Source organism: Ranitomeya imitator, chromosome 3, assembly GCF_032444005.1.
Source record: "Ranitomeya imitator isolate aRanImi1 chromosome 3, aRanImi1.pri, whole genome shotgun sequence".
NCBI lineage: Eukaryota > Metazoa > Chordata > Amphibia > Anura > Dendrobatidae > Ranitomeya > Ranitomeya imitator.
The window spans coordinates 424,609,608-424,637,160 of NC_091284.1; the positions used below are offsets into that span (position 1 = coordinate 424,609,608).

Consider the following 27,553-nt stretch of genomic DNA (forward strand, 5'->3'; position numbering starts at 1 on the left):
CTCTATCAGCGGTCACCGTTACCGCTGATTAGAAAAATGAATAGGCGGCTCCACCCCTATGGGAGGTGGAGCCGCCTATTCATTTCTCTAATGAGCGTTCCCACGTGGCCGCTGAAGAGGGGAAGAAGCTGCAGCACAGAAGACCGTGGGACAGCGCGAGGATCGCTGGGACTAGGTAAGTATGCCTCAGCGCCCTCACCCCCTCACCCGCCGACCCCACCGCTACCGTGACTCGAGTATAAGCCGAGAGGGGCACTTTCAGCCCAAAAATTTGGGCTGAAAATCTCGGCTTATACTCGAGTATATACGGTAATAAGTAACATTTCCCACATGTCTACTCTACATCTGCACAATTTTGGAATCCAAATTTTTTTTTGTTAGGGAGTGATAAGGGTTAAAAGTTGACCAGCAATTTCTCATTTTTACAACACCAATATTTTTTAGGGACCACATCACATTTGAAGTCATTTTGAGGGGTCTATATGATAGAAAATACCCAAGTGTGACACCATTCTAAAAACTGCACCACTCAAGGTGCTCAAAACCACATTCAAGAAGTTTAACCCTTCAGGTGTTTTACAGGAATTTTTGGAATGTTTTAAAAAAAAAAAAAAAATGAACATTTAACTTTTTTTCACAAAAAATTTACTTCAGCTCCAATTTTGTTTTATTTTTCCAAGGGTAAGAGAAGAAATTGGACCCCAAAAGTTGTTGTGCCATTTGTTCTGAGTACGCCGACACCCCACGTGGGGGTAAACCACTGTTTGGGCGCATGGCAGAGCTCGGAAGGGAAGGAGCGCCATTTGACTTTTCAATGCAAAATTGACTGGAATTGAGATGGGACGCCATGTTGCGTTTGGAGAGCCCCTTTTGTGCCTAAACATTGAAACCCCCCACGAGTGACACCATTTTGGAAATTAGACCCCCTAAGGAACTTATCTAGCTGTGTTTTGACAGCTTTGAACCCCCAAGTGTTTCACTACAGTTTATAATGCAGAGCCGTGAAAATAAAAAAAAAATTCCCACAAAAAATGTTTTTTTAGACCCCCAAATTTTTATTTTCCCAAGGGTAATAAGAGAAATTGGACCCCAATAGTTGTTGTCCAATTTGTCCTGATTATGCTGATACCCCATATGTTGGGGTAAACCCCTGTTTGGGCGCACGGGAGAGCTTGGAAGGGAAGGAGCACTGTTTTACTTTTTCAACGCAGAATTAGCTGGAATTGAGATCGGACGCCATGTCGCGTTTGGAGAGCCCTGATGTGCCTAAACAGTGGAAATCCCCAATTCTAACTGAAACCCTAACCCAAACACACCCCTAACCCTAATCCCAATCATAACACTAACCCTGACACACCCCTAACCCTAATCCCAACCGTGAATGTAATCCAAACCCCAACCCTAACTTTAGCCCCATCTAGCGGATTTTTATGATCGGCAGCCGTCACACACTAAAAGACATTTTTTTATTGCAAAAAATATTTTTTGGTCCACAGTCATATGAGGTCTTGTTTTTTGCGGGACGAGTTGACGTTTTTATTGGTGACCTTTTCGGGCACGTGACCTTTTTTGATCGCTTCTTATTCCAATTTTTGTGAGGCAGAATGACCAAAAACCAGCTATTCATGAATTTCTTTTGGGGGAGGCGTTTATACCGTTCCGCGTTTAGTAAACTGGATAAGGCAGTTTTATTCTTCGGGTCAGTACGATTACAGCGACACTTCATTTATATCATTTTTTAAAAATGTTTTGGCGTGTTTATACGATAAAAACTATTTTATAGAATAAATATTTTTGCATCGCTTTATTCTGAGGACTGTAACTTTTTTTTTTTATTTATTTTTTTGCTGATGATGCTGTATGGCGTCTCGTTTTTTGCGGGACAAGACGACATTTTCAGATGTACCATGGTTATTTATACCTGTCTTTTTGATTGCGTGTTATTCCACTTTTTGTTGGCGGTATGATAATAAAGCGTTGTTTTTTTGCCTCGTGTTTTTTTTTTTTTTTTATGGTGTTCACTGAAGGGGTTCCCTAGTGGGACAGTTTTATGGGTCGTTACGGACGCGGCGATACTAAATATGTGTACTTTTATTTATTTTTCTATTTAGATAAAGAAATGTATTTATGGGAACAATATAATATATATATATATATATATATATATATATATATATATATATATATATATATATATATATATATATACATACATACATACATACATACATACATACATATATATATATATATATATATATATATATATATATATATATATATATATATATATATATATATATATATATATATATATATATATATACATATATATCTACATATATATCTATCTATCTATCTTATTTGTTTAGGAAATATATTTTTTTTTAATTTTTACACATCTAAAAAAAATTTTTTTACTTTGTCCCAGGGGGGACATCACTGTATAGTGACAGATCGCTGATCTGACACTTTGCAGAGGACTGTGTCAGATCAGCGATCTGGCGTGCCCTGCTCCTTGCTTACCAGCGCCTGCTCTGGACCCGCAACACATGGAAGTAGCCCCGTGGCCATTTTGGATTCGGGGCCTGCAGGGAGGAGACGCTCGGTACAAGGTGAGCACATCGCCTTGTTCCGATCGTCTCAGGGAAGCACGCAGGGAGCCCCCTCCCTGCGCGATGCTTCCCTATGCCCCCGGAACATTGCAATCATGTTTGATCGCGGTGTGCCAGGGGTTAATGTGGCGGGAGCGGTACGTGACATAGTGCCGGATGTCAGCTGCGATAGTCGGCTGACACCCGGCTGTGATTGGCCGCACTCCCCCTCCGTGAGCGCAGCCGATCGCTATGACGCACTATCCCGTCACTGGGAATTAAGTCCCAGGTCACCTTGACGGGATAGTACGTCATATGGGATTAAGGGGTTAAAATGGGGTCTTGTTTGGGGGATTGTTGTTTTTTTTTGTTTTTTACTCTAAGCCCCTTGAAGTCACTTCAAACGTTTAGTTTTTCCTTTATAAAAAAAAAAAATTAAAAAAAAGTTTTGTAGAAGTTTGTGCCCTTCTAGCATGCTACAAAAAATGATGCTGATGTAAAGTTGACACGTGGGAAATGAGGATAGTGATGAGTGAGTGTGTTCAGATAAGGTGTTATCCGAGCGAAAGTACCTTTAGTGTACTCTGATTTTATGTTTGAGTCGCAATGGCTCTATGTCTCGGAGCTGTTCGACGGCCAAAAGAAAGGAGTTGTCCGGACCAAATTGGTAAGTCTGCAGCCCACTGGACGGCCACGGCACTAGTCAGGACGTGGCCTCTCTCTATACAAGTGTATGGAGTGAGGCTATGCCCACTACTTGGGTTCTGGCCGGGAGTATGTATAACGCATGCGTACCTGCCAGTCCCTGGCGACTCCTCACAGCGCACAGTGTGTGCTCAGGGAGGTTCACAAGTCTGCAGCCCACTGGACGGCCGCGGCACTAGTCGGGGCGTGGCCTCTCTATACAAGTGTGAGTGAGGCCATGCCCACTACTCGGGTTCTGGCTGGGAGTATGTATAACGCATGCGTACCTGCCAGTCCCTGGCGACTCCTCGCTGCGCACAGTGTGTGCACAGGGGGATTCGCAAGTCTGCAGTTGCACAGAGTGACTGCAGGCTGATCTTTTTAGACCAGACCACTCCTTTGTTTCAGATCTTTTCACTAGCGCATAACATTACAACATGACTTTACCATGAACCTAAAGTACAGTGTGTCGGGGGAAACCTTTTTCCGAATTTCTGGGATAGGAAGAAGCATTACAGTGTTAATTCTGCATAAAATGACACCTGGTGAAGACTGGCTTAAGTGGGAAAGGGTTGAGCGGCGTACGCCTCTGAATTGGTGTGCATTTGTTGCATAATGAACGCCTTTTTTGTGGCAAATGATAACAAATGTTTCAGTTGACTTTGTCATGCTCGGTTATGGCCCAGTTTCCTAAAAGCAGGTAGAGCTGACCAGGACTGACCTAAAAAATGCGAAGTCACAATTGTCCTTGATGAATCAAAGCCTAAGGGTGGTTAAAAACTACAGAAATAAGACAAAATTCTGTGTGGGATTTTCGGCTTTCATTTAGGAACTCCAATAAAAAATGCCACCGTTGTATAGCATTAGAGCTGTCAGGATGCTCAGTACGCGGTTCTACATTTTGTATGTTGTATTTTCTCCCCGAGGTGTTTTGGGCGCTACCTGCTACAGCCTGTGACTAATCCATTATATAGCCTTGTCTAGCATGACCCGGATTTCTTTGGCGTCAGCCTGTAAGACATAAAACTATTCCTTTTGAGAGACCGTTCCACACAGTTGTCCATTCCGTCATGCTCTAATAGGTGCTAGAGACCAGAAACAAAGTGCAGTTGTACAATGTGCCAGTCTGTGTCACGTGTAGAGGGTGACGAGGGCACACGGGGACAGGCTTCTCCAGGCTGTGGTGCTAGGCAAAAGAGGTCATTTCAGATGTCTGCATAATATCTGCTGAGTTTCTACACCGTTTGTCACACTTTTTATGCAAAGAAAATCTAAGTTTGGTTTTGGGCGGAAAATGTGGTTCTTCAACTGGTCCTTATTCTAGATTTGTTGAAACTGTGTGCCCAATTACAGGGTTGACCACAGTTAGCTGTATTCTACGGGGAGGATACGATACGATACACTTTATTGATCCTGTGGGAAATTATGGTATCACAGCAGCACAACTTAAATCATAAAAATCATAAAGGAATTACATAGTTGACATAACAGTTTGTTGACAGAAGAACATTATACATTATACATTAGAATAGGACATACACAACGAGTGAACTGAAATGTAGAGAAATAAGTAGACTTTCACCTTGGTGGTTTAACCCTAATGTTATTATTGTACATTCCCATGGCAGTTGGCACAAATGATTTCCTATATTTTTCCTTCTTACACCTCAGAAGTATTAGCCGGTTACTGAAGGTGCTCTTCTGTCTCATGAATAGCTCATATAATGGATGTGCATTATTGTTCATAATTGCCATACACTTTTTCAGAGTTCTTCTCTCCACTACCTCCCCAAAAGAGTCCAGATTGCAGCCCACAGCAGAACTTGCCTTCTTGATAATCTTATTCAGCTTATTAGCATCAGAGGCCCGCACACTACTACCCCAGCACGTGATTGCAAAAACTTGCCACTACAGACTGGTAGAACATTTCTAACATTTTGCAGCACACATTAAAAGACCTCAGTTTCCTTAGGAAATACAATCTGCTCATCCCCTTCTTGTAGACGCCACTCAGAGTTTGTCTCCAGTCCAGTTTGCTATCCAAATGGACCCCCAAATATTTGTAACTCTCCACCTGCTCGACCTCCTGACCAGCAATAGTGATCGGTAAGCATTCCATCTTTATCCTGCTATAGTTGGCCACCAACTCCTTAGTTTTCTTAACATTTAGTTGTAGATAGTTACCATTGCACCAATCCACGAAATTCGACACCACCCTTCTATATTCCTCATCCCCCTGATCTCCCCTAATGCATCCCACAACCACGGAGTCATCCGAAAATTTTTGAAGGTGGTAAAGTTCAGATTTATACTGAAAGTCTGAAGTATACAGTGTGAATAGAAAGGGCGCAAGCACCGTTCCCTGGGGGGCACCTACACTGCTCAATAATCTGCTTGACACCACTGCTCCCATCTGTACAAACTGTGGCCGATCTGATAGGTAGTCAGTTATCCAATTTCTCATCCCCTCCTCAACCTTCATATCAGTCATCTTTTTGTGTAGTAAAAGTGGCTGCAGGGAGTTAAATGCACTCGAGAAATCGAAGAACATCGCTCGCACCGTGGTTCCGTCAGTCTCCAGAAATGAATGTACCCCATGTAACAGAGAAAGAATAGCATCATCCACCCCCAATCTATGTCGGTAGGCAAACTGAAGGGGATCGATAAAAGCATTGACCCTTGGTCTTAAGTGAGCAAGCACTAATCTTTCCAAGGCCTTCATAGCGTGAGATGTTAAGGCTACAGGACGATAGTCATTTAGGGTTGCAGGAGAAGAAGTCTTGGGTACCGGCACCAGACAGGAAGTTTTCCATAACACTGGTACCCTCTGTGTTTGTATACTTCCATTAAATAGGCGTGTAAAGACAGTACACAGCTGGTCTGCACAAACTTTAAGGACACGTGAGCTGAGTCCATCTGGTCCTGCAGCTTTACCAATGTTAAGTGACTTAAACTGCCTCCTCACATCATTTTCGGATACTCTAAAATTAGTCTGCTCATCCTCCAATATCGATGTTGCAGAATTTGCACCCAGGTCCCCTCCACTATCCGTTGGCACATGTACACATGTACTGCTGAACCTGTTGAAATACTCGTTCATCTCATTAGCCTTGTCTAGATTTCCACCATGATTTTCAGGCCTCAGCTTAAGCCCAGTCAGTAATTTCATTCCTGACCAAACCTCTCTGGTATTATTGTGGGACAGTTTCTTTTCAAGTTTAATTCTGAAGGCTTCCTGGGCCTCCTTTATTTTATGCTTCAATTCATGCTGTATCATTTTAATTTTCTCTTTGTCACCTACTTTAAATGCCTTTTTTTTCCTGTTGAGCAAATGCTTCAATTCCTTTGTTATCCATGGCTTGTTGTTTGCAAAACACCTAATCTTTTTAGTGGGCACCAGCATATCAGTGCAGAAGTTAATGTAGTCAGTCACTCTACCAACCACTTCATTAACATTTGTATACTCGTCCATTGTCCCAAACAGCACATCCCAGTCTGTAAGATGAAAGCAATCCTGCAAAGCCTGTTCATTTGTTGGATTCCACATTCTAACTGATTTAAAGGTAGCCGGCTGTTTTCTAACAACAGGTTGGTAGACTGGTGACAATAGTACAAGATTGTGATCAGACTTCCCCAAGGGCGGCAGGGTAGACGATGAATAAGCATTCTTGACATTCGCATAGAGTAAGTCTAAAGTAATATTGTCACGTGTTGTACATTTCACAAATTGATAGAATTTAGGTAAGGCAGTAGAAATTTTAGCCCGGTTAAAATCCCCAGAGATTACAGTAAGCGAGTTGGGGTGTTTCAGCTGGAGCCGAGCAATGACTCCTGACAGCACTTCACCTGCAACCTCATGGTTTGCAGTTGGTGGTATGTACAACACTATTGCAGTAACAAGCGAGAATTCTCTAGGAATATAGTAAGGTCTGAGGCCAACAGCTAGCAATTCAATGTTCGGACAACAATGGCGCTCCCTTACTGTCACATGCCCCTGATTGCACCAACCATTGTTTATGTAGAGTATAACTCCACCGCCCTTTTTTTTGCCGCTCTTCATAGTGTCTCTATCCGCCCGGACCATGTGAAATCCTGGTACTGAGACACTTGAGTCTGGGATCTCGCCACGTAACCATGTTTCAGTAAAACACATCAAACTGCATTCCTTGTATTCCCTCTGGGTCCGTATTAATGCCAGCAGTTCATCCGACTTATTACCCAGTGATTGAACATTCCCCATGATGATGGACGGAACTACAGGTTTAAACCGTCTTCGCCTTGCCTTAAGTTTTTTGCCCGCTCTGCAGCCTCTGTAGGGTCGCCTTACCTCACACGGGACATGTGGTCTGCCCACTGCAGGAGAAGACATTAGCCTGCGCAGCTCCAGAAGTCGGCCCCTTGAGTAAGCAACACGTTTATGAACAGACTTGGGGACATCAATCAAAACCTTGCCCATGTTAGTCGCACTAAGCCTGTCCGTGAAAGGAGGCATACAGTGCACGCCTCCAGACATAACTGTACCAATTCCCAGACAGGTAGTGGCCGCCTGGCAGTAGGTGCGTATAATACCAGTCCTAGGTTGCAAGGTGATCACAAATGCACTGTAAATCCAGATAGCTGCGGGTAGCAGCAAACATCCAAGGGAAACCTTCCAGGGGAGCCAAGGATCAGAAGCATACATCCAGAAAGCTGTGGGTAGCAGTATGCATCCAGGGGAAACAAATCAGAGGATCCCAGAAGCAACCAGCCAAGGGGAAATCCAAGGGTTCAGCATAAATCCAAGGGTTCAGCATAAATCCAAGGGAAGCATTCCAGCGGATCCAAGTTCAGAAGGAGAAGGTACTGGGGAAAAGAAATTCCTTAGGAGTACCAAAAACTGAGGTTCAGAAAGAGAAAGGTTCACACATAACAAAAATAATTCCAAAATAAAATAAAGTAAAATAAAACAAAACAAAATAAAACAAAACAAAACTATTGCTGCTGCAATGGGCTGCCACTAGCACGGCGCCTTATTGTCCTCATCCAGCAGAGAGCAGACAGACATGTCTGCTCTCCTTGGTGTCCTTGGAGATAATAAGGAGCAACCTTTAAAAGTAAATAAATGTTGTTTACTATTAATCTTACTACATATTGGGATAAGATCTTTGAGATGGGAATATCCCTTTAAAAACCTATGACAAAAACGAACATCATGGTCAGGTGTGAGATCCTGCACCATGACATGCATTTTCATTGTGGCTTCAAACTGTCATCGCATATAGACGTGTGGTGAGAGAACATTGCCAATGGCAGTTTCAAACAGCAGATCACCACATTGATCACTGTGATTGGTCAGTCACAAGATCACTGACTAATCATTGTGCAAAGTGTCCTAATGACAGGAGAAAGGGCCATCATGGCTCTGATCTCTAAAATACTGTATACACTGCTCAAAAAATAAAGGGAACACTTAAACAGAATATAACTCCCAAGTAAATCAAACTGCTGTGAAATCAAACTGTCCTCTTAGGAAGCAACACTGTTTGACAATCTATTTCACATGCTGTTGTGCAAATGGAATAGACAACAAATGGAAATTATTGGCAATTATCAAGACACACTCAATAAAGGAGTGGTTTGCAGGTGGGGACCACAGATAACATCTCAGTACCAATGCTTTCTGGCTGAGGTTTTGGTCACTTTTGAATGTTGGTTGTGCTTCCACACTCGTAGTAGCATGAGACAGACTCTACAACCCACACAAGTGGCTCAGGTAGTGCAGCTCATCCAGGATGGCACATCAATGCCAGCTGTGGCAAGAAGGTTTGCTGTGTCTGTCAACGTAGTGTACAGAGGCTGGAGGCGCTACCAGGAGACATGGAGGGGGAGGGGGCCATTGGAGGACAACAACCCAGCAGCAGGACCGCTACCTCAGCCTTTATGCAGGGAGAAACAGGAGGAGCACTGCCAGAGCCCTGCAAAATGACCTCCAGCAGGCCACAAATGTGCATGTGTCTGCACAAACTGTTAGAAACCGACTCCATGAGGGTGGTCTGAGTGCCCGACGTCCACAGATGGGGGTTGTGCTCAGCCCAACACCGTGCAGGACGCTTGGCACTTGCCACTGAACACCAGGATTGGCAAATTCGCCACTGGCGCCACCAGGATTGGCAAATTCGCCACTGGCGCCCTGTGCTCTTCACAGATGAAAGCAGGTCCACACTGAGCACATGTGACAGTCTGGAGATGCCATGGAGAGCCATCTGCTGCCTGCAACATCCTTCAGCATGACCGGTTTGGCAGTGGGTCAGTAATGGTGTGGGGTGGCATTTCTTTGGAGGGCCGCACAGTCCTCCATGCGCTTGCCAGAGGTAGCCTGACTGCCATTAGGTACCGAGATGAGATCCTCAGACCCCTTGTGAGACCATATGCTGGTGCGGTTGGCCCAGGGTTCCTCCTAATGCAGGACAATGCCAGACCTCATGTGGCTGGAGTGTGTCAGCAGTTCCTGCAAGATGAAGGCATTGAAGCGATGGGCTGACCCGCCCGTTCCACAGACCTGAATCCCATTGAACACATCTGGGGCATCATGTCTCGCACCAACCACCAATGTCACATTGCACCACAGACTGTCCAGGAGTTGGCAGATGCTTTAGTCCAGGTCTGGGAGGAGATCCCTCAAGAGACCATCCGCCGCCTCATCAGGAGCATGCCCAGGTGTTGTAGGGAGGTCATACAGGCACGTGGAGGCCACACACACTACTGAGCATCATTTCCTTGTCTTGAGGCATTTCCACTGAAGTTGGATCAGCCTGTAACTTCATTTTCCACTTTTGAGCATTATTCCAACTCCAGACCTTCTTGGGATATTAGTTGTGATTTACATTGATCATTTTTAGGTTTTATTGTTCTCAACACATTCCACTATGTAATGAATAAAGATTTATAACTGGAATATTTCATTCAGTGATATCTAGGATGTGGGATTTTAGTGTTCCCTTTATTTTTTTGAGCAGCGTGTTTGTGTGTGTGTGTGTGTGTGTGTATATGTATATGTATATATGTATATATGTATGTGTGTAAAATATATATAATATCTAGGTAGATGCTGCATTTTTGTTTTTTTTTGTTTTTTTTATTTCCACTTAAGAGCCATATTCAGTTGCATTGACTTGCTATCTGACATTAACACGGACATCACAGGTACATATGATATTCTTGTCTGTACTTAGAGCTTCCAAATTTTGTACCATATGTTTAATAACACCTCATTGTAGTATACTATACAGAAATACTTTGCACTTCTTAAATATAATTCTCTCTAAGGCTTCCATTTCTTGTTTTCTTTTAGTTATATCAGCAAGGAAGACTTTGCCAGCTTGGAAGCGAATTCTGTGAATTGGAAGTTTTTGCAAAAGTATTACGTGCATTAGATAAAAGGTAAGCTAGCCTTTGTTGGGAAATTGCTTTGTTCTTTAATTTTTTTATGTGCCTCCCCGTCAATACTGAGGACCATACGTATATTATTGCACCAATAGTAATGAAGCGATCTTCCAACCTTCTTATTATGGCTGTAAGAAAGTTCTAGCGAATTGGAGCCATTCATGTATTGGAAGGACTGACATTCATCTGAATGGCTGACTATTAATATAACTGCAGGGAATATGCCTGATCTGCTCCAGCTTCCAAGGCAAAACATCTGCTGGATTATAAAAAGGGTGATCGCCTATGAGACAACCCCTGTAAATAGGAAATATTCAAATTTGTTCCTTAAGGATTGAAAATGTAACCAGTTTTTCAGTTCTGTGTATGTTTTATTGAAAATAACTTTCTTTTTTAAAGTCTCTATTGTATTGTTTTGCTCTCTCCAGACATTTACTCCATCACTGCTTTCAGGCGTTAATGGACCATGGTGTTAAAGTAGCCTCTGTGTTGGCGTATTCTTTTAGCCGACGTTGCTCATATATAGCAGAGTCTGATGCTCATGTTAAAGAAAAGGCAATCCAGATCGGCTTTGTACTTGGTAAGCAGTCTTGCATTCTTCTACTTTAATCACATAGTAAAGGGTTTGTCTCCACTTTTTGTTCAGGAGCACAGTCTCCCCCTGCCTCCAGGCTTGCTCCTGATGGTTTGACAGTTTGAACCAGCAGCATGATGGAGCCGCTTGCCCGAGCTGAGCCCTCTCCAGGCTGCAAGCTGTGGCCGCTTTACCTCTGCAGAATCCGAAGATCACAGATGCACTGAAGCTATCCCAGCGATCTCGCCTGAAGTATTAACAGGCTCTATAACACTATGCGCTTTTTGCCTCAGAAACCATCCGCTGCTGATAGACTGCAAGGGAGGCCGGTAACCTAGGCACCAAGCAGTAAAGAATAAGATTACAAATAATTCAATTTTTCGAGAATGGAGAAGATTCTTAATAATTGATTGCAAAATAACTTGCTTTTACAAATATTTTACAATTTTAACACATTTAAAAAGATGAGAACCCCTTCAGTAATGATGCTACATTGCCTGGAAGGATTTATTTATTGGATGTGCACTTATGTCGTACTGGAGCTTTCAATTTACTGTTGCCGTTCTGAAGTTCCCAATTTCGATGACAAGGATGGCTAGAATCTTCTATTATTTGAAGTCTTATATGATCCCTGTGCAGCATTCTTGTAGCTTATAGTGACTGGCAATATTTTTATTTTATAGCTAGCAAATATATAATTATTGTCTAATCCAACACGTGGTATAGTAGATCTGGTGCTATTACGGTTTTTCTCATTCAGACACAAGCTGACCTGAGAGAAAAATAAATATACTGTGTGTGTGTGTGTATGTATGTATGTATGTATGTATGTATGTATGTATGTATTATATATAATATATTTGTCTAAGGGGTACTTCCGTCTTTCTGTCTGCAATTTCCGTAATGGAAATCCCGCGTCGCTGATTGGTCTCGCCAGCTGCCTGTCATGGCTGCCGCGACCAATCAGCGACGGGCACAGTCCAATTAGTCCCTCCCTACTCCCCTGCAGTCAGTGCCCGGCGCCCGCATGCTCCCCTCCAGTCACCGCAGTCAGTGCCTGGCGCCTGCATACTCCCCTCCAGTCACCGCTCACACAGGGTTAATGCGAGCTGTAACGGACAGTTATGCCGTGGGTAATGCACTCTGTAACCGCTGCTATTAATCCTGTGTGTTCCCAACTTTTTACTATTGCTGCTGCCTATGCAGCATCAAGAGTAAAAAGATGTAATGTTAAAAATAATAAAAAAAACAAAAAACCTGCTATACTCGCCCTCCGTAGTCCGCCGAGCCGCGCGCGGCCTCCGCCATCTTCCGTTACCAGAGATGCATTGCGAAATTACCCAGAAGACTTAGCGGTGTCGCAAGACCACGAAGTTATCTGGGTAATTTCACAATGCTTCCTGGGAACGGAAGATGGCGCCAGCCGCGCGCTCATCACCTGCGCCAGAGCTTCGCTGGATTGGATCCCGGCAGGTGAGTATATAACTATTTTTTATTTTAATTTTTTTTTTTTTTTAACAGGGATTTGGTGCCCACACTGCTATATACTACGTGGGCTCTGTTGGATACCGCCTGGCTGCTATATACTACCTGGCCAGTGTTAGATGCTATGTGGGCTGTGTTATGCACTGCGTGGGCTGTGCTATATACTATGTGGCTGCTACATACATACATACATACATACATACATACATACATACATACATACATACATACATACATACATATTCTAGAATACCCGATGCGGTAGAATCGGGCCACCATCTAGTATATAAATATTCTATTTAGTAGAAGTTTTGTCATTTGGTTTTAAATGTTTCATGCAGATTTTACAATGCAAAATGTTAGTTTCAGGATACAACTTGTGTAGTATACTTCATAATATCCATTTTTATAGTCATTTACTTTTTCCAAAGGTTATTCCTTTTTTTTTTAACTGACTTTAAAAAAAACAAAAAAAAAACAAACAAACAAAAAAAACTTTACATGCCAAAACTGTAAATGCCAATGTTTGTTTTTTATTCTTTTTTTGCCTTGTAGGAGGTTTTCTTTCAGACGCCGGTTGGTATGGTGATGCTGAAAAGGTGTTTCTGTCCTGCCTACAGCTCTGTACTCTTCATAATGAAATGCTCCATTGGTTCCGTGCAGTGGAGTGCTGCGTCAGGTATATTCAATTAATTTTCTATTCATCATTAGTAACCAAAGTTACTAATTTAGAGTATGAAAAGTCCTGTGAAAGAGAAAAGTAAGCTGAAGCGTTCATTAGCGGGTCTTTCAGACTCCTTAATAAATAATTCCTAGTAGCCCTGCTCACTAGGCAGCATCTCCGCAAGCTTCCCAGGTAACGGGCATGCTTCACCATCTCTTCCCATTACAGCCTCTCTGATAAGACCTTTATTAGCCCTACATACAGTTTGTGTGTATGTATAGATCTAGTAGATGTGTGTACATAAGCTCTCTATAGTGCATTTCTTACATTCTGGCATTGCTTATAAATATATTGTATATTGTCTTTTAATTTCTTGATAGGTTGTTGCATGTTAGAAACGGAAACTGCAAATACCACCTGGGAGAAGAAACCTTCAAACTTGCTCAGAGTTACATGGACAAGCTAGCCAAGCATGGGCAACATGCGAACAAAGCTGCTTTGTATGGAGAGCTCTGTGCCCTGCTCTTTGCTAAGAGCCATTATGACGAGGTAGAGGTTTCATCTTGAATACAATCTATAATAACTAGCGATGAGCGCAAGTGCTCGTTACTCTAGTGTGCCTGGGTATGCACCGAGTATTGTGGGTACTTGAGTGACTTGTTCAAGTCCTTGCGACCGCATGGTTCACAGCTGCTAGACAGCCATAAATCATGGGGGATTGCACACTTTTGTCAGGCAATCTCTGCATGTTTTGTGGCTGTCTCACAGCTTTGAATCATGCAGCCGCAGGAAGTCGAACCTATCACTCAAGCACCCGCAATACTCTGTGCATACCAGAGCACACTAGGCAAACTAGAGTAACGAGTAGTGATGAACGAGTGTACTCGTTGCTCGGGTGACCTCCGAGTATTTGTTAGGCTAATGTGCACACGTATTCTGGAGGACTGCGGATTTTTCCGCAGCGGATTTGGAAAAACCGCAGTGCAAAACCGCTGCGGTTTTTCCTGCGAATTTATCGCGGTTTCTACTGCGGATTCCGCTGCGGCTTTACACCTGCAGTTTTCTATTGGAGCAGGTGTAAAACCGCAGCGGAATCCACACAAAGAATTGACATGCTTCGGAATATAAACCGCTGCGTTTCCGCGCGTTTTTTTCCGCAGCATGTGCACTGCGGATTTCGTTTCCCATAGGTTAACATGGCACTGTAAACTCATGGGAAACCGCTTCGGAGCCGCAGCAAAATCCGCAGCGTGTGCACATACCCTAAGAGTTTGGAGATTGTTTTCATTCAAACTGAGAAAAGAGGACGCAGATGACGGTGCACACCACAGAATAGAGTATAAAAAGTAGCTTTATTGGACAACAAACTATGCATACCTAAAAACATTTAAAAGAATTGGACACTCAGACTCTTGACTAACAATAAGGCAAATGCAAAGATAAGAGTATATTATAAATATAATGCAATACGTGGTAAATGTGCTGGCCTGTATATGCAAAAAAATGGATAGGAAAAAAAACAAAGATAGAAGGCACTGTTGCACCAGTGTGATAATATCAGTGATTTACCAGTGGCAATATGTATTACCGTCACTGGTATATGTACAATGCTAGTGCAACCATGTATTGAGACTGATACAATTTAACTGGCAACATTTTGCTAATATAAACATACAATAATATTTATCATCCAAGAATAAATCCTCTTGGTACCTTTACAACTTTATTGTGATGGTAAAAAAAACCCCAATACACATTAGAGGCATTGTTGAATAAACCTATGAGCTTATATAATAAGAGCCCGTGACTGCCCTAAAATTTAAGAGGAAATGGCTGTAGAATAAGCATAGCCCTGCCTTAATAAATAGCGATTACAAAAATCATCAGAAGATCACTGTGTGCTCAAACACACACCAGGGCACAATACCAAAATAATGCCAGCACTATGTATAGTGAACCATTATCGTCCCATTCACCAAATGGTGGTCTAGTAGAACATGCTGCCAACTAACTAATCATACATACCAAGGCCAGTGAAGGTTATATAGGTCACGTCCCTACGCGTATCGCTATGCCAAGTAGCTTCGTCAGGGGAGGTATAATGAAGAATTAAGTTTTCATTGCCTCAGCTGAATGATTTACAGCTATTAGCCAGGCTGAGTACATGTGGGGGTTGCCTGGTTGCTAGGGAATCCCCACATGTGTTCAAGCAGTCTAGTAGCTGTAAATCATTCAGCTGCGGCAATGAAAACTTAATCTCCGAGCACTAACAAATACTCGGAGGTCACCCGAGCAACGAGTACTCGCTCATCACTAGTAACGAGCACTTGCACTCAACTCTAATAACTCATTGTAATGAATTTTAGTTTTTTTGTTTAATTGTCAATTTATAGGGTAGTTAGTACTTTTAATATTGATGGACTGCCCTTAGGATAGAATACCAGATCAGTGGGTGTGCAGCACCCCAGCCGATCATTTGCTTCTTGGACCAGTGGTGGTCAGTTATGCTCAGTTTTGGTGTGGAATAGTACTGCTGCAACAACTGCATAATGGCTGTAGTAGAGTACCGCAGATCCACACTTATTTATTCAAATATGGGTGGATGTGCAGTACCTGTCCATGGATACTGTGCATTTCAGAGCTGTACAGCTCCGCAACTGATCACATCTGGCCGGGAACAGCTAATTAGCGGTAGTGCCGGCTGTTGCACCCCACCAATCTTGTATTGATGACTTTTCCTAAGGATAGCAATATTAAAGTACTGGAACACTCGAAGGTCTAAAATTTCTTGTGCCAAATGACAAGACATGATATAATTATGGGTCAGTGCCGTGTATCTAAATCAAAACTGCCCAGTGATATCTCTAAGCGTTAAACTGTAGAGTGCTGGTCCCTCAGTAACGCTGCCCCCTGCTCTTCAGTCCATTTACACATACTTACTGGAGGAAACAAAGGTGCTCTTCCCATAGTCTGATGAATTGTTTCCTTGTCACAAGTATTAGCCCCTTAGGCTATGTGCACACGTTGCTGATTTTGCTGCGGATCCGCAGCAGTTTCTCATGAGTTTACAGTACAATGTAAACTTATGGGAAACCAAAAACGTTGTGCCCATGCTGCGGAAAAAGCCGCACGGAAACGCAGCGGATTATTTTCCGCAGCATGTCAATTCTTTGTGCAGTTTTCTATTGGAGCAGATGGAAAACCGCAGCAGAATCCGCAGTAAAAACCGCGATAAATCCGCAGTAAAAACCACAGCGGATTTTTCTACGTGTGCACATAGCCTTAGTATCCAAGCATCCTATAACCTATTTCTTCATGAACTGATGCTTGTTTCTGCACTATGACTGATATATCTGTCGTAATGATCATCTGGTTACTGGCCGTTTATCTTCCACATAGGTGTTGGAGCTCAGCTGTAATACACAACTAGACCCCCATGACAACTTATTGAAATTCCCTCATATTTCAACTGTTTAACTCCTTTGATACATCAGTCCACAGCATTATTGCACTTTGAATGCAAGACTGAAATAAGAAATGACTTTGTGATTAATTGCTTTAAAGTGTTTTCTTTTTCTAAATAGAATAGGGCATAACATGCTGCTCGCTGGCAGCCCAACAGCTGGGACCCTCAATAATCTGAAGATCAGGGCTCAGGAGCCCTTTGAACGAAGCTTTGCAGCCCCGTCTTGAATGGAGCAGAGGTGCTCCTCCTTCTCCTCCTCATCTTCATTCATTGTCTATGTGACTGCCAGAAATAGCCAAGCATTGTACTCTGCAGTCCCATTAAGGATGAATGGAGTGGAGCCAGAGCATGCGTACCTCTGGTCCACTCAGGTCATTGCTACAGATCCCTGTTATTGGGTTTCCAGATCTTCGATCTTGAGGATGTCTTGATCACCTTCACTGTTTCTCAGAAATAGCTTTGTACAGTTTGTACTGGCTGTACATAGCATTGCAGCTCACTGTACTTCCCTTTCAGATGCCTGCTTTCCTTTCCTGCTAGGGAGCTCACATGACTGCTGCAGGCAATCAGCAGACTCTGAGGGCTGCAGCTTATCAAATTCTATCCGAGCCAGAAGAATAAAATCTCATCTGGTTCGGACACAATTTGAAGGCTGCAGCTGATCAGTGGCTGCTGAGTAGAGATGAGCGAATTTCTTCGGGTCCTCGCTTATTAGGCAAGTTATAGCGCTTACCGAATAAGCTGCAGAGGGAACCCGGATACCTGGAGCGCATGGGCTGATCAGCACTGCGGCTGTGTCACTGTCACAGCACACACATAGAGAGCCCAACACACACTGTCCCTGCATGTGTATCCAGGATCCCTCTGCAGCCTACTCGGTAAGCACTATAGCTTGCCGAAGAAATTCGCTCAACTCTACTGCTGAGGCAATTGGTGGTCATGTGATTTCTCTCCGCTGATCTCCTGGCTTCGTCCAAAAAATGGAACACAGGCTTCAATCACCTGATTGGTGATGGTGTCACAAACTTGACTTCCACTCCTGTTATATCGCTGACCTGGCCGGTCCTAGAAATATTTAATTTTTCATCTGAACCTGCGTGTATAGTGATCTGATTTTTTTTTTCTTCTTTTCTACTGTGGCTTAAATGTTACATCCCTGTTTGTATTATTTACTAGGCCTATAAATGGTGTATAGAAGCCATGAAAGAAATTACCAGTGGACTTCCTGTAAAGGTGATAGTAGACGTTTTGAGGCAGGCATCTAAGGTACGTGTAAGTTTTAGATAGTACAGTGGAAATGTAACAGGCGCCTGTAATATTCTAAGGCATGTCTGAGAACTCTGTTTAGGAGACATGATACACCATGTCATGTATAACCGCTGGCTTTTTCTATAAAAGCAATTCTGGGAGAAGGGAAACAAAGAACCCGAAACCTTTCCATTGTTTGCAGAATATAGAAGTTTTTATGTTTGAATGTGGGTGATGCATGCAGATCTGTATAAAGACCCAACCTTTCCCTGTCGTGCTTAGAAAACAGCAAGTGCAGTAGCTATTTAATAAAGGGGTTTTCCAGACCTTTTTTTTTTTTTTTTGCTAACTGCCTGCCTCTTCTACCCAGTGCCGGCTCAGAGCAGTCATGGACCATTCCTTCTGGCGATTTTGTTGCTCAGCATCAACAGAGCAGCTCTTCCTCTTCTGGCTGCTCTGTTGACGGGGAGTGACTGCCGGCATCATGCTGATTGACAGCCAGCTTCCTGTAGTTGGGAAACTGGAAGCCTGCCGTCAATCAGCATGACATCGGCAGTTCCGTCAGCAGAGTGGAAGAGCAGCCGCTGTCATGTGATGTCAGCTGAAGCCTCAAAAGCATTGGCAGGGGTGGTCTGTGACAGTAGAGATCAGTGGCGGGCACAACAGGCAGGTTGCTAGCACCTACCTGCCTTTTAGTTCTTAGGCCTTTAAAAATGACTCCCATCTGAATAAATTCAATGGGGAAACTGTAACTAGCCTGTTTTTATCATTTTTAAAGTAGCTGTTTCCCAAAGTTCTGATTAACACAGGAGTGCACAACCTGCAGCCTGTGAGCTACATATTACCTGTTTGTGTGGCCCTCACCCCTCTGGTCACAGCCTTCACCTTGCCTGGCAGCTGCTTACATAGATTTTGGATGTCAAGGAGAAGAGGAGTGGCGATAGCACCATTGAGACCATCTGGGGATTTATTATGATGGAATATAGGCTGAACTGGATGGACAAATGTTTTTTTGGCTTTACTAACTATGTTACTATGTTACTAATGTTGCACTGTGTGGCCATTTCTGGAACCAGAGCTTAGAGGATAAAATGTCTTAATACTTTTTAAAGCTTTTGCATAATGACATTAACACTTTTTGGATGTTTGAATAAAACCAGTAATTTATTTGATTCATTGTTTGTATTTCATGTCTCTCAATGCTCGTTTTAGGCTTGTGTAGTGAAGCGAGAATTTAAGAAAGCCGAGCAGTTAATAAAGCATGCAGTGTACCTTGCCAGGTAAGAGTGGAGTTGTGTTCTGAAGCTTTTACTGCTTATGAAGTTTTTTCATATTTAATACTGTTTGGTTTTGTATTTATCTTTTTTGTTCAGGGAAAACTTTGGACCCAAGCATCCTAAATATTCTGATACTTTACTAGATTATGGATTTTACCTGCTCAATGTTGACAACATATGCCAGTCCGTTGCAATATATCAGGTACACGGTGCTAATTTTCCCACTTACTGCTGACAATTGGTCAGAAAGTTGCGAATTGTATATGCCACTCTTATGGTATAGTCCAAGCATCTGCACAAAACTCTGTTCGAGAGCTCAATGTAAATGTGAAATATCAATGTAGCACGCTATTATGCTTTTGAGTAGTACATTTGATATGGTATAGTGTGAATAAAATGTTACCTTTTTGATACTAAAAAAAATATCTATTTTCTCTAAACGATTTTAGACTGCCCTTGACATCAGACAGTCAGTATTTGGAGGTAAAAATATCCACGTGGCAACAGCTCATGAAGACTTGGCTTACTCCTCTTATGTTCATCAGTACAGTTCAGGGAAATTTGATAATGCATTGTGAGTATTTTCCATCATTTTGTTTCATTCTTCATATCAGTCATTAGCAGGGGCTTCTTTATGTAATCGTATTTCGATTATGTACTAGTCATGAGCAGAAATTAGAAAATCCCTTTACTTACCAAAAGGGAACCTGTCACATCCCCCCCTGGCGTTTTTAAGTAAAAGAGCCACCTTGTGCAGCACTAAGGCTGCTTTCTTTTTTCGGGCATGCGCCGTTTGCGTGCCCTTCAACTCGCATCACCTCATGTATTCATCTCTTGCCTGCGTGTATCCCAGGTTCAAGATCCTGCCCCGTAGTGGATTCTGATTTATATCATTATATCATTACCACACTGTTCAAGCTGGATTCACATTTACACTGCTCAGTACCACTATGTAAATTGCCTCCATGCTGTCACATCACAGCAGCTAGTCCCCTCCTACCAGCTCAGTCAGTTGCAAATTATGAGAGAGAACCGGCAGAAGGGAAAAGTAAAAAAAATCCTATAATTGCCCAAAACCATGTTATTCCTCATGTACACACACAAGACCTTATTCTGAAAAGTCACCTGAAAGTGCAATTACTCTTTAAACAGGTTGCCCAGTACGAGGACAACCTCTTCTCAATCTGAATGTTCACCCCCATTAAAATAAAAACACCTGTACTCACCACATGTGCCGCTACTGTTCCAGGGGCTCCCGTGAGGTTATCACATGAGCCCTGTGCCCAATCGGCACTAGTGTCGCTGTCCCCACCTTCAGCCGCAGTTCTGACTTACTCTTGATTACTAATTTGTCTGAATGCGAGGACAGTGATGCCAACGCTGATTGGGCTCGTGTGACGTAACAACCTCATGTGAGACCCAGGGACGTGAGTGCTGGAAGGGTGCCGGGATGTGTTTCATTCTAACGGGGCCAAACATTCAGATTGAGAAGGGGTTGTCCTAGTAGTGGACAACCCCTTTAAGTAGTGCTTAGTGCTGATACAAGACCGTGTAATTTGGGTTTCATTATCCATCATCTTATTAATGTACATTTTACACTAATACAGTTTACATTTTCTTAAAGATTTCATGCTGAACGTGCCATAGATATCATCACTCATATACTCCCAGAAGACCATCTTTTATTAGCTTCTTCGAAAAGAGTTAAAGGTATGCATCGTGTCCATATTTGTAGCTTTGTTCTCTTGTCTAGCTCGTTTTGCTGGAAAGATAGTGTGTTAGTAACTGTAATAACATTTTATGTTTCTGGATACAAAAAAGAAACTGCTTTTTTGCCATACTTTTACAGAACTTGGCAAAAATAAAGGCTCTGTGTAAAGCTAGGGGTCCACAGAGTAACATGGAGTCCTTGGTATTCTGCGGCTTTACACTACATTTCGGAATGGCTTCCATGTTTCCTTGAATCATTTTTAGAGGGTTGCATAAGGAAACATTTAAATTTCCCTAGCCACACATTTTTACAGCCATTTTTGGGGCAGTACTGTATTGTTGTGGAACCTTTATATAAAACGGAGGTGACATAAATCACAGCACTCTTTCTTCAAGAGAACCTTACACGCGATTTATTCTATTAGTGTAAAAATAGGCTTTGTACTATTAAAAGTACTGCAAATTATATACTCCTAGTTGGCTTAAGGTATTACTCTTAAAGGGAACCTATTAGCTGATTCATACTGCCCAAATCACCGCCAACATGAATCTGAGGCTGGCTGCAGGATATCAGCCAGGTATTTTTTTTTTTTTTTTTCTGAAACGCTCCGGTGTTTCAGAGTATAGTTGAAGAGCCAGCCTGGCTTTCCCTTAATGTGACTGAAAATGATTGACAGGTCTCTTACTATGTACACACAGACCTCTGATGTCACCATGGCGGTTCAGGGCAAAGACATCTGGGGGCCACAATGGACTACTCTCATCTCTGCCTTTGTTCCCTAGCTTCTCTTTAAACAAATATATATATATATATATATATATATAATATATATTCCTGTGCTGCAACCGGGCTGTGATTGCTAGTGCCTGCAGTTTCGGCAGCATGTATCAGCTGATGGGTTCCCTTTAAACATACATAAGCACATTTAGTGTGATCAATTGACATATACTGTACATGTCTATACAACGTTTATGTAGATGTTTTAGATAATAGTTCTACCATACTATAGGTATTTGTGTTTTTTGGCATGGCAATGTTAACGTTGCTGTTTTAATTTGTGCGCCTTTCTCTCCTATTCTGCACCCTATAGCACTAATCTTAGAGGAGATAGCTATAGATTGTCATAACAAGGAGACTGAGCAAAAACTTCTTCAAGAAGCTCATGATCTTCACCTTTCTTCACTACAACTTGCTAAAAAGGCCTTTGGTGAGTTCAATGTACAGACCGCAAAACACTACGGAAATCTTGGCAGGCTGTATCAGTCCATGAGAAAGTTTAAGGTGAGCATACGCTTTCAGACTCTTTATATTGTCCATTCTGCCGATTTTCCTTTGTATTTTAGTTTTTAATTTGTAAGTGTGTGTGTGTCTTTATTTGTGTGTGTGTGTTTGTGGCCAGTTTTTGTGCTTTCACCTAACTTTTTTTAGTTTTTTCCATCAACATAGGTTTATAAGGTATTGCGTTGTAGGTTTGAATGACACCATTCACTTTACCATGTAAGGTTATGAAGGTCGTAGAAACAAAATTGTAAAAATAATACGCAATTCTATTCTAGTTTGGTTTTCAGTGTTCTTTGTTTGGTTGTTGTGACACGTGAGGTCGGCGTCACTATCTCCAGCCTCTAGTTAAGTAAACAAGGCAGCACACTGCAGCGCTAGAACATGCAAACTTGAAAACACGAAATTTGAACTGCATTACTGCAGCGAGGTAAGGCAAGTTTAGGACCTGGTATAAGAGAGATGCCGTAAACGGGCTACCAGGTACACATAAAATTGGCCATTTTTATGCGCTAAACGCTCTCATTTTTCATATTTCTAGTTCAGTAATGCAGTTCAAATTTCGTGTTTTCAAGTTTGCATGTTCTAGCGAGTTGGCGACTCTAGGTTCAGCACCTGTTCACACTTAGTCTATGTTTGGATGTGCAGGTCAGGTTTTTGAAATATCTCCAGCCTCTGACATATGACTTCCTCGTGATGTTCTATTTGTCCAAAGGTGGAGAGAGTGTCACCAGTGCTGATTTATTCCCAATTTGTAGTACATACATTTTGATCACTCTTTATTGCATTATTTTTAGGGAGATATGGCAAACAAAAACACAAATCCTTTTTTTCTCAAATGGGGAAGAAAATGAGTAATTTCAATTTGTATTTTTTTTATTTTCTCATGTTTTTAAAAACTTTTATTTTTAGTCTTCCTAAGGACTTGAACTAGCAATGGTTTGATCAATCTTTCTATATACTGCAATACTAGCATATTGCAGTATATAGACAAAACTATGTTCTTCTATGCAGTCCAGTCGTAGCTTTGGGCTTCACAGTAAAATGACAGCCTTCTGCAGGCCCTTAACTGCTATAGCAATCTGTGACACCCCACGATCACGTCATGTGGTGCCAGAGGGAGCAGGTGCGGTCTTAAAAATCGCACTACTGTCAGTGATTGACAGTAACATTTTTTTTTACTTTTTTTTTTTTTTAACAGCAACGATCTGCGCAAAATCTGGTCGCTGCTGTTACAGGCAGATGCCAGCTGTGTAGTAGAGTTGACATCCTGTAGTTATGGTTCAGACTCAAGTATAGTGCCTGCTCAATGTTAGACCTACTATATGTCCTATAAAGAGAATGTCATCAGTTAATGATTCACTGGTTAAATGTTTTTTTTGTGCTAAATGTGTGTTTTTTGTTTTTTTTTGTTCCACATCACGATCTGTAATTACAAAGGGAAAATAAAGCTGAAACCTTACAGTCATCACACTGTTCTTTGGGACTATTTTGTAAATCCACAAATACATTAGCAGGAATAGACTAACTCAGACCTTTTTATTGTGAAGAGAGGGGGACCATGCCATTGCCTATTGTGATTGATGGATCCTCTGTTAGCAACTATATATAGTTGTTACCTGACACTTTGATTCTGCCTGTGATGTCTCCTGTAAATTATTATTTATTTATATAGCACCATTGATTCCATGGTGCTTTACATGAGAAGTGGTTACATACAAGTTACAGATCTCACTTACAGTAAACAAACTAACAACGACAGACTGATACAGAGGGGCAAGGACCCTGCCCTTGCGGGCTTATATTCTACAGGACTATGGGGAAGGAGACAGTAGGTTGAGGGTTGCAGGAGCTCCGGTGTTGGTGAGGCGGTACCTTCGGTAGTGATGAGGAGGTAGCGGGGTCAGTGCAGGCTGTAGGCTTTCCTGAAGAGATGAGTTTTCAGGTTCCGTCTGAAGGATCCGAATGTGGTTGATAGTCGGACGTGTTGAGGCAGAGAATTCCAGAGGATGGGGGATATTCGGGAGAAGTTATGGAGGCGATTGATGAGGAGCAAATAAGTGTGGAGGAGAAAAAGAGGTCTTGGGAGGACCGGAGATTACGTGAGGGAAGATATAGGGAAATTAGTTCAGAGATATATGGAGGAGACAGGTTATGGATGGCTTTGTAGGTCAGTATTAGTAATTTGAACTGGATACGCTGAGGGAATGGGAGCCAGTGAAGAGATTTGCAGAGGGGGGGGGGGGGGGGGGGGAGGGGAAGCGGAGGAGTAGCGAGGAGACAGATGAATTAGTCGGGCTGTAGAGTTAAGGACGGACTGGAGAGGTGCAAGGGTGTTAGCAGGGAGGCTGCAGAAAAGGATGTTGCAGTAGTCAAGGCAGGAGATGAGGGCATGCACAAGCATTTTAGTAGATTGACGGTTGAGGAAAGGACGGATTCTGGATTTATTTTTGAGCTGGAGGCGACAGGAGGTGGACAGAGCTTGGATGTGCGGTTTGAAGGACAGGGTCAAAGGTTACTCTGAGGCAGTGGACTTTTGGTACGGGGGAAAGCATGATGTCATTGATTGCGAGAGATAGGTCAGGTAGGGAAGATCTATGGGATGGAGGAAAGATGATGAGTTCAGATTTGTCCACATTGAGTTTGAGGAAGCGAGAGGAGAAGGAGGATATGGCTGATAGACACTCTGGGTTTCTGGACAACAGAGCGGTGATGTCTGGCCAGAGAGGTAGATCTGAGTGTCATCAGCACAGAGGTGGTACTGGAATCCATGGGACTTTGAGTTGCCCCAAGCCAAGTGTATAGATTGCGAAGTGTAGGGGTCCTAGAACAGAGCCTTGGGGGACTCCAACAGAGAGACGGTGGGATGAGGAGGTAGTGTGGAGACGCTGAATGTGTGGTTGGAAAGGTACGAGGAGATCCAGGATAGGGTGAGGTCTTTGCCAAAGGAGGAGAGGATCTGTAGTAGGAGGCAGTGGTCAACTGTGTCAAAAGCAGAGGACAGGTCTAGAAGGAGGAGTACAGAGTATTGTCCGTTAGCTTTGGCGGTAAGTAGGTCATTAGTGATTTTGGTCATGGCTGTCTCAGTTGAGTGATGGGGCGGAAACCAGATTGTAGATTGTCAAAGAGCAAGTTAGATGAGAGGTGGGAGGAAAGTTCAGCGTGGACGTACTGCTCCAGGAGTTTGGAAGCAAATGGGAGCAGCGATATTGGGCGATAGCTGGACATAGCAGTTGGATCGAGGGTTGGCTTTTTAAGGATAGGCGTGATTGTGGCATGTTTGAAAGCAGAAGGGAAGGTGTCAGAAGTTAGTGATAGGTTCAAGAGGTGGGTTAGGGATGAGATAAGTGTGGTGGTGAGGTTGGGGAGGAGGTGGGATGGGATGGGGTCGAGCGCACAGGTGGTGAGGTGAGATTTGGAGAGGAGACAATTAAGCCCCACTTCAGTGATGTTGGATAGGGAGGTTATGGGGTTTAATAATACGTGATAACAGTGGCCAGTGAGAATTTCCAAATTATTATTTTTATTAAGATTGTGATATGAAAGTCCAAAATTTGTAAAAATACATTAGACAAAAATGTGATCTAAACATTGGGTCATTTTCTAATAATTGCTTACCAATAAAGACAGAAAATGCATTAATTTTCTGTCTGCAGATTCCTTTTGCAGATAATACAAAATGTTTCTTTTTAGCCCTTTTAGCGTTATTAGGCGTGGTGACTATGCATTCTTCAACAATGTCTTTTTGATTAAATTGACGTTATAAATATGACAATTTAAAATGATGCCTATAATCTCTTACATAATTGTCCACTTTGTGACTTGCTGCTTAGGAGGCTGAGGAGATGCACATCAAGGCCATTCAAATTAAGGAGCAACTACTTGGCCAAGAAGACTATGAAGTAGCGCTGTCAGTAGGACATTTGGCCTCTCTCTATAATTATGACATGAATCAGTATGACAATGCCGAGAAGCTCTACCTTCGTTCTATAGCTATTGGTATGTAGACTATATGTAATGTCTTTTAGCCCTCATTCAGACAGCTGTTTTTCACGTCTGTAGTTGTCACAGATACAACACCTATCATAATCTGTGTAGCTATACACACATTGTTATGCTTTGTTACAGACTGTGTGTCTGCAAAAAAATCACAGAGATATGTCTGTTTCTGATCCGAGTTGCGGATCACAATTGCCCATACAAGTCTATGGGTCCATAAACACTGAGAAACAACACGATCAAAAAGCACCCAGAATACTTATATTCAAAAATATATAAATATAATTTTATTAATTAAATACAATAATACCAGGATATTTGGCCAAGAGGCCAATGAGGAGTGGAGGATTGTAAGTAACAATGTGCACGTAGGAAACGCAAGGTGGCACTACTGAGGATACGATATACAAAGGCAATGTCCATAAAGTATTGGGAAAATACCCATTACCAGCAAATACAATCATAGACACATATATATAACGTGTACCCATCCCACTTAATCCGCCATAAAATGAATATCATAGTCACTATATCAAACTAATAATAAATAATGGCAGAGTAGAATGCAACAGACACTATACCTGAGTAAAGCTGGAAAGGAGCGTATCTGCCGAGTGCACCCACCCCAGTCTATGGGTCCGTGAAAAATTGCGGACAGTGCACAGATGCCATCCGTGTGCCATCCATATGCTGTTTGGCTTTTAACATTGCATTAAGTAAGGGAAGCTCTTTATTTTATTTATTTATTTTTTGGGAATTTCAGAAAACTATCATACTGATGAAAATCTGCCCCAAAACATTGAAAGTCAGATTATTTTTTTAAGTGAGGGAAAAATGACTGATGTGTATTTGAGGCCTTATATTTAGGTATGAGCTTACCCGTGGATGTTCGGGTTCAACTGAACTTTTGTACAAAATTTGGCTCTTGTACCAAAACACTTCCCAAACTTGAAGCCGAAGGATCGGAGCACAGCTGCGGAGGAGGTGGAGAAATGAATTTCTCCATCTCCTCCATTGCTGGGGTCCGGTTATAGCGCACATCACTCGGTTGTTATCCGAGTGGTGTGCGCTGTCTCTCTCACACCCATAGGCTTATATGGGTGCGACTGAGCCAAGAGTTTTCCTCGGTCCGAGACAATCGCAGCATGCTG

General features: G+C 42.4%; 1 protein-coding gene across 1 annotated transcript in view; it reads left to right on the plus strand.

Moving 5' to 3' along the window:
- APPBP2 (amyloid beta precursor protein binding protein 2) overlaps positions 1-27,553 on the plus strand; it is a 39,621-nt gene that overhangs the window by 8,337 nt on the left and 3,731 nt on the right. Inside the window, exons 2-12 of the mRNA XM_069757226.1 lie at positions 10,609-10,697; positions 11,129-11,280; positions 13,315-13,438; positions 13,804-13,972; positions 18,066-18,155; positions 19,350-19,417; positions 19,511-19,616; positions 19,864-19,988; positions 21,039-21,124; positions 22,216-22,406; positions 26,237-26,402. Coding sequence (XP_069613327.1) covers positions 10,609-10,697; positions 11,129-11,280; positions 13,315-13,438; positions 13,804-13,972; positions 18,066-18,155; positions 19,350-19,417; positions 19,511-19,616; positions 19,864-19,988; positions 21,039-21,124; positions 22,216-22,406; positions 26,237-26,402 — 1,366 coding nt within the window. The remainder of the gene's footprint in view (positions 1-10,608; positions 10,698-11,128; positions 11,281-13,314; positions 13,439-13,803; positions 13,973-18,065; positions 18,156-19,349; positions 19,418-19,510; positions 19,617-19,863; positions 19,989-21,038; positions 21,125-22,215; positions 22,407-26,236; positions 26,403-27,553) is intronic.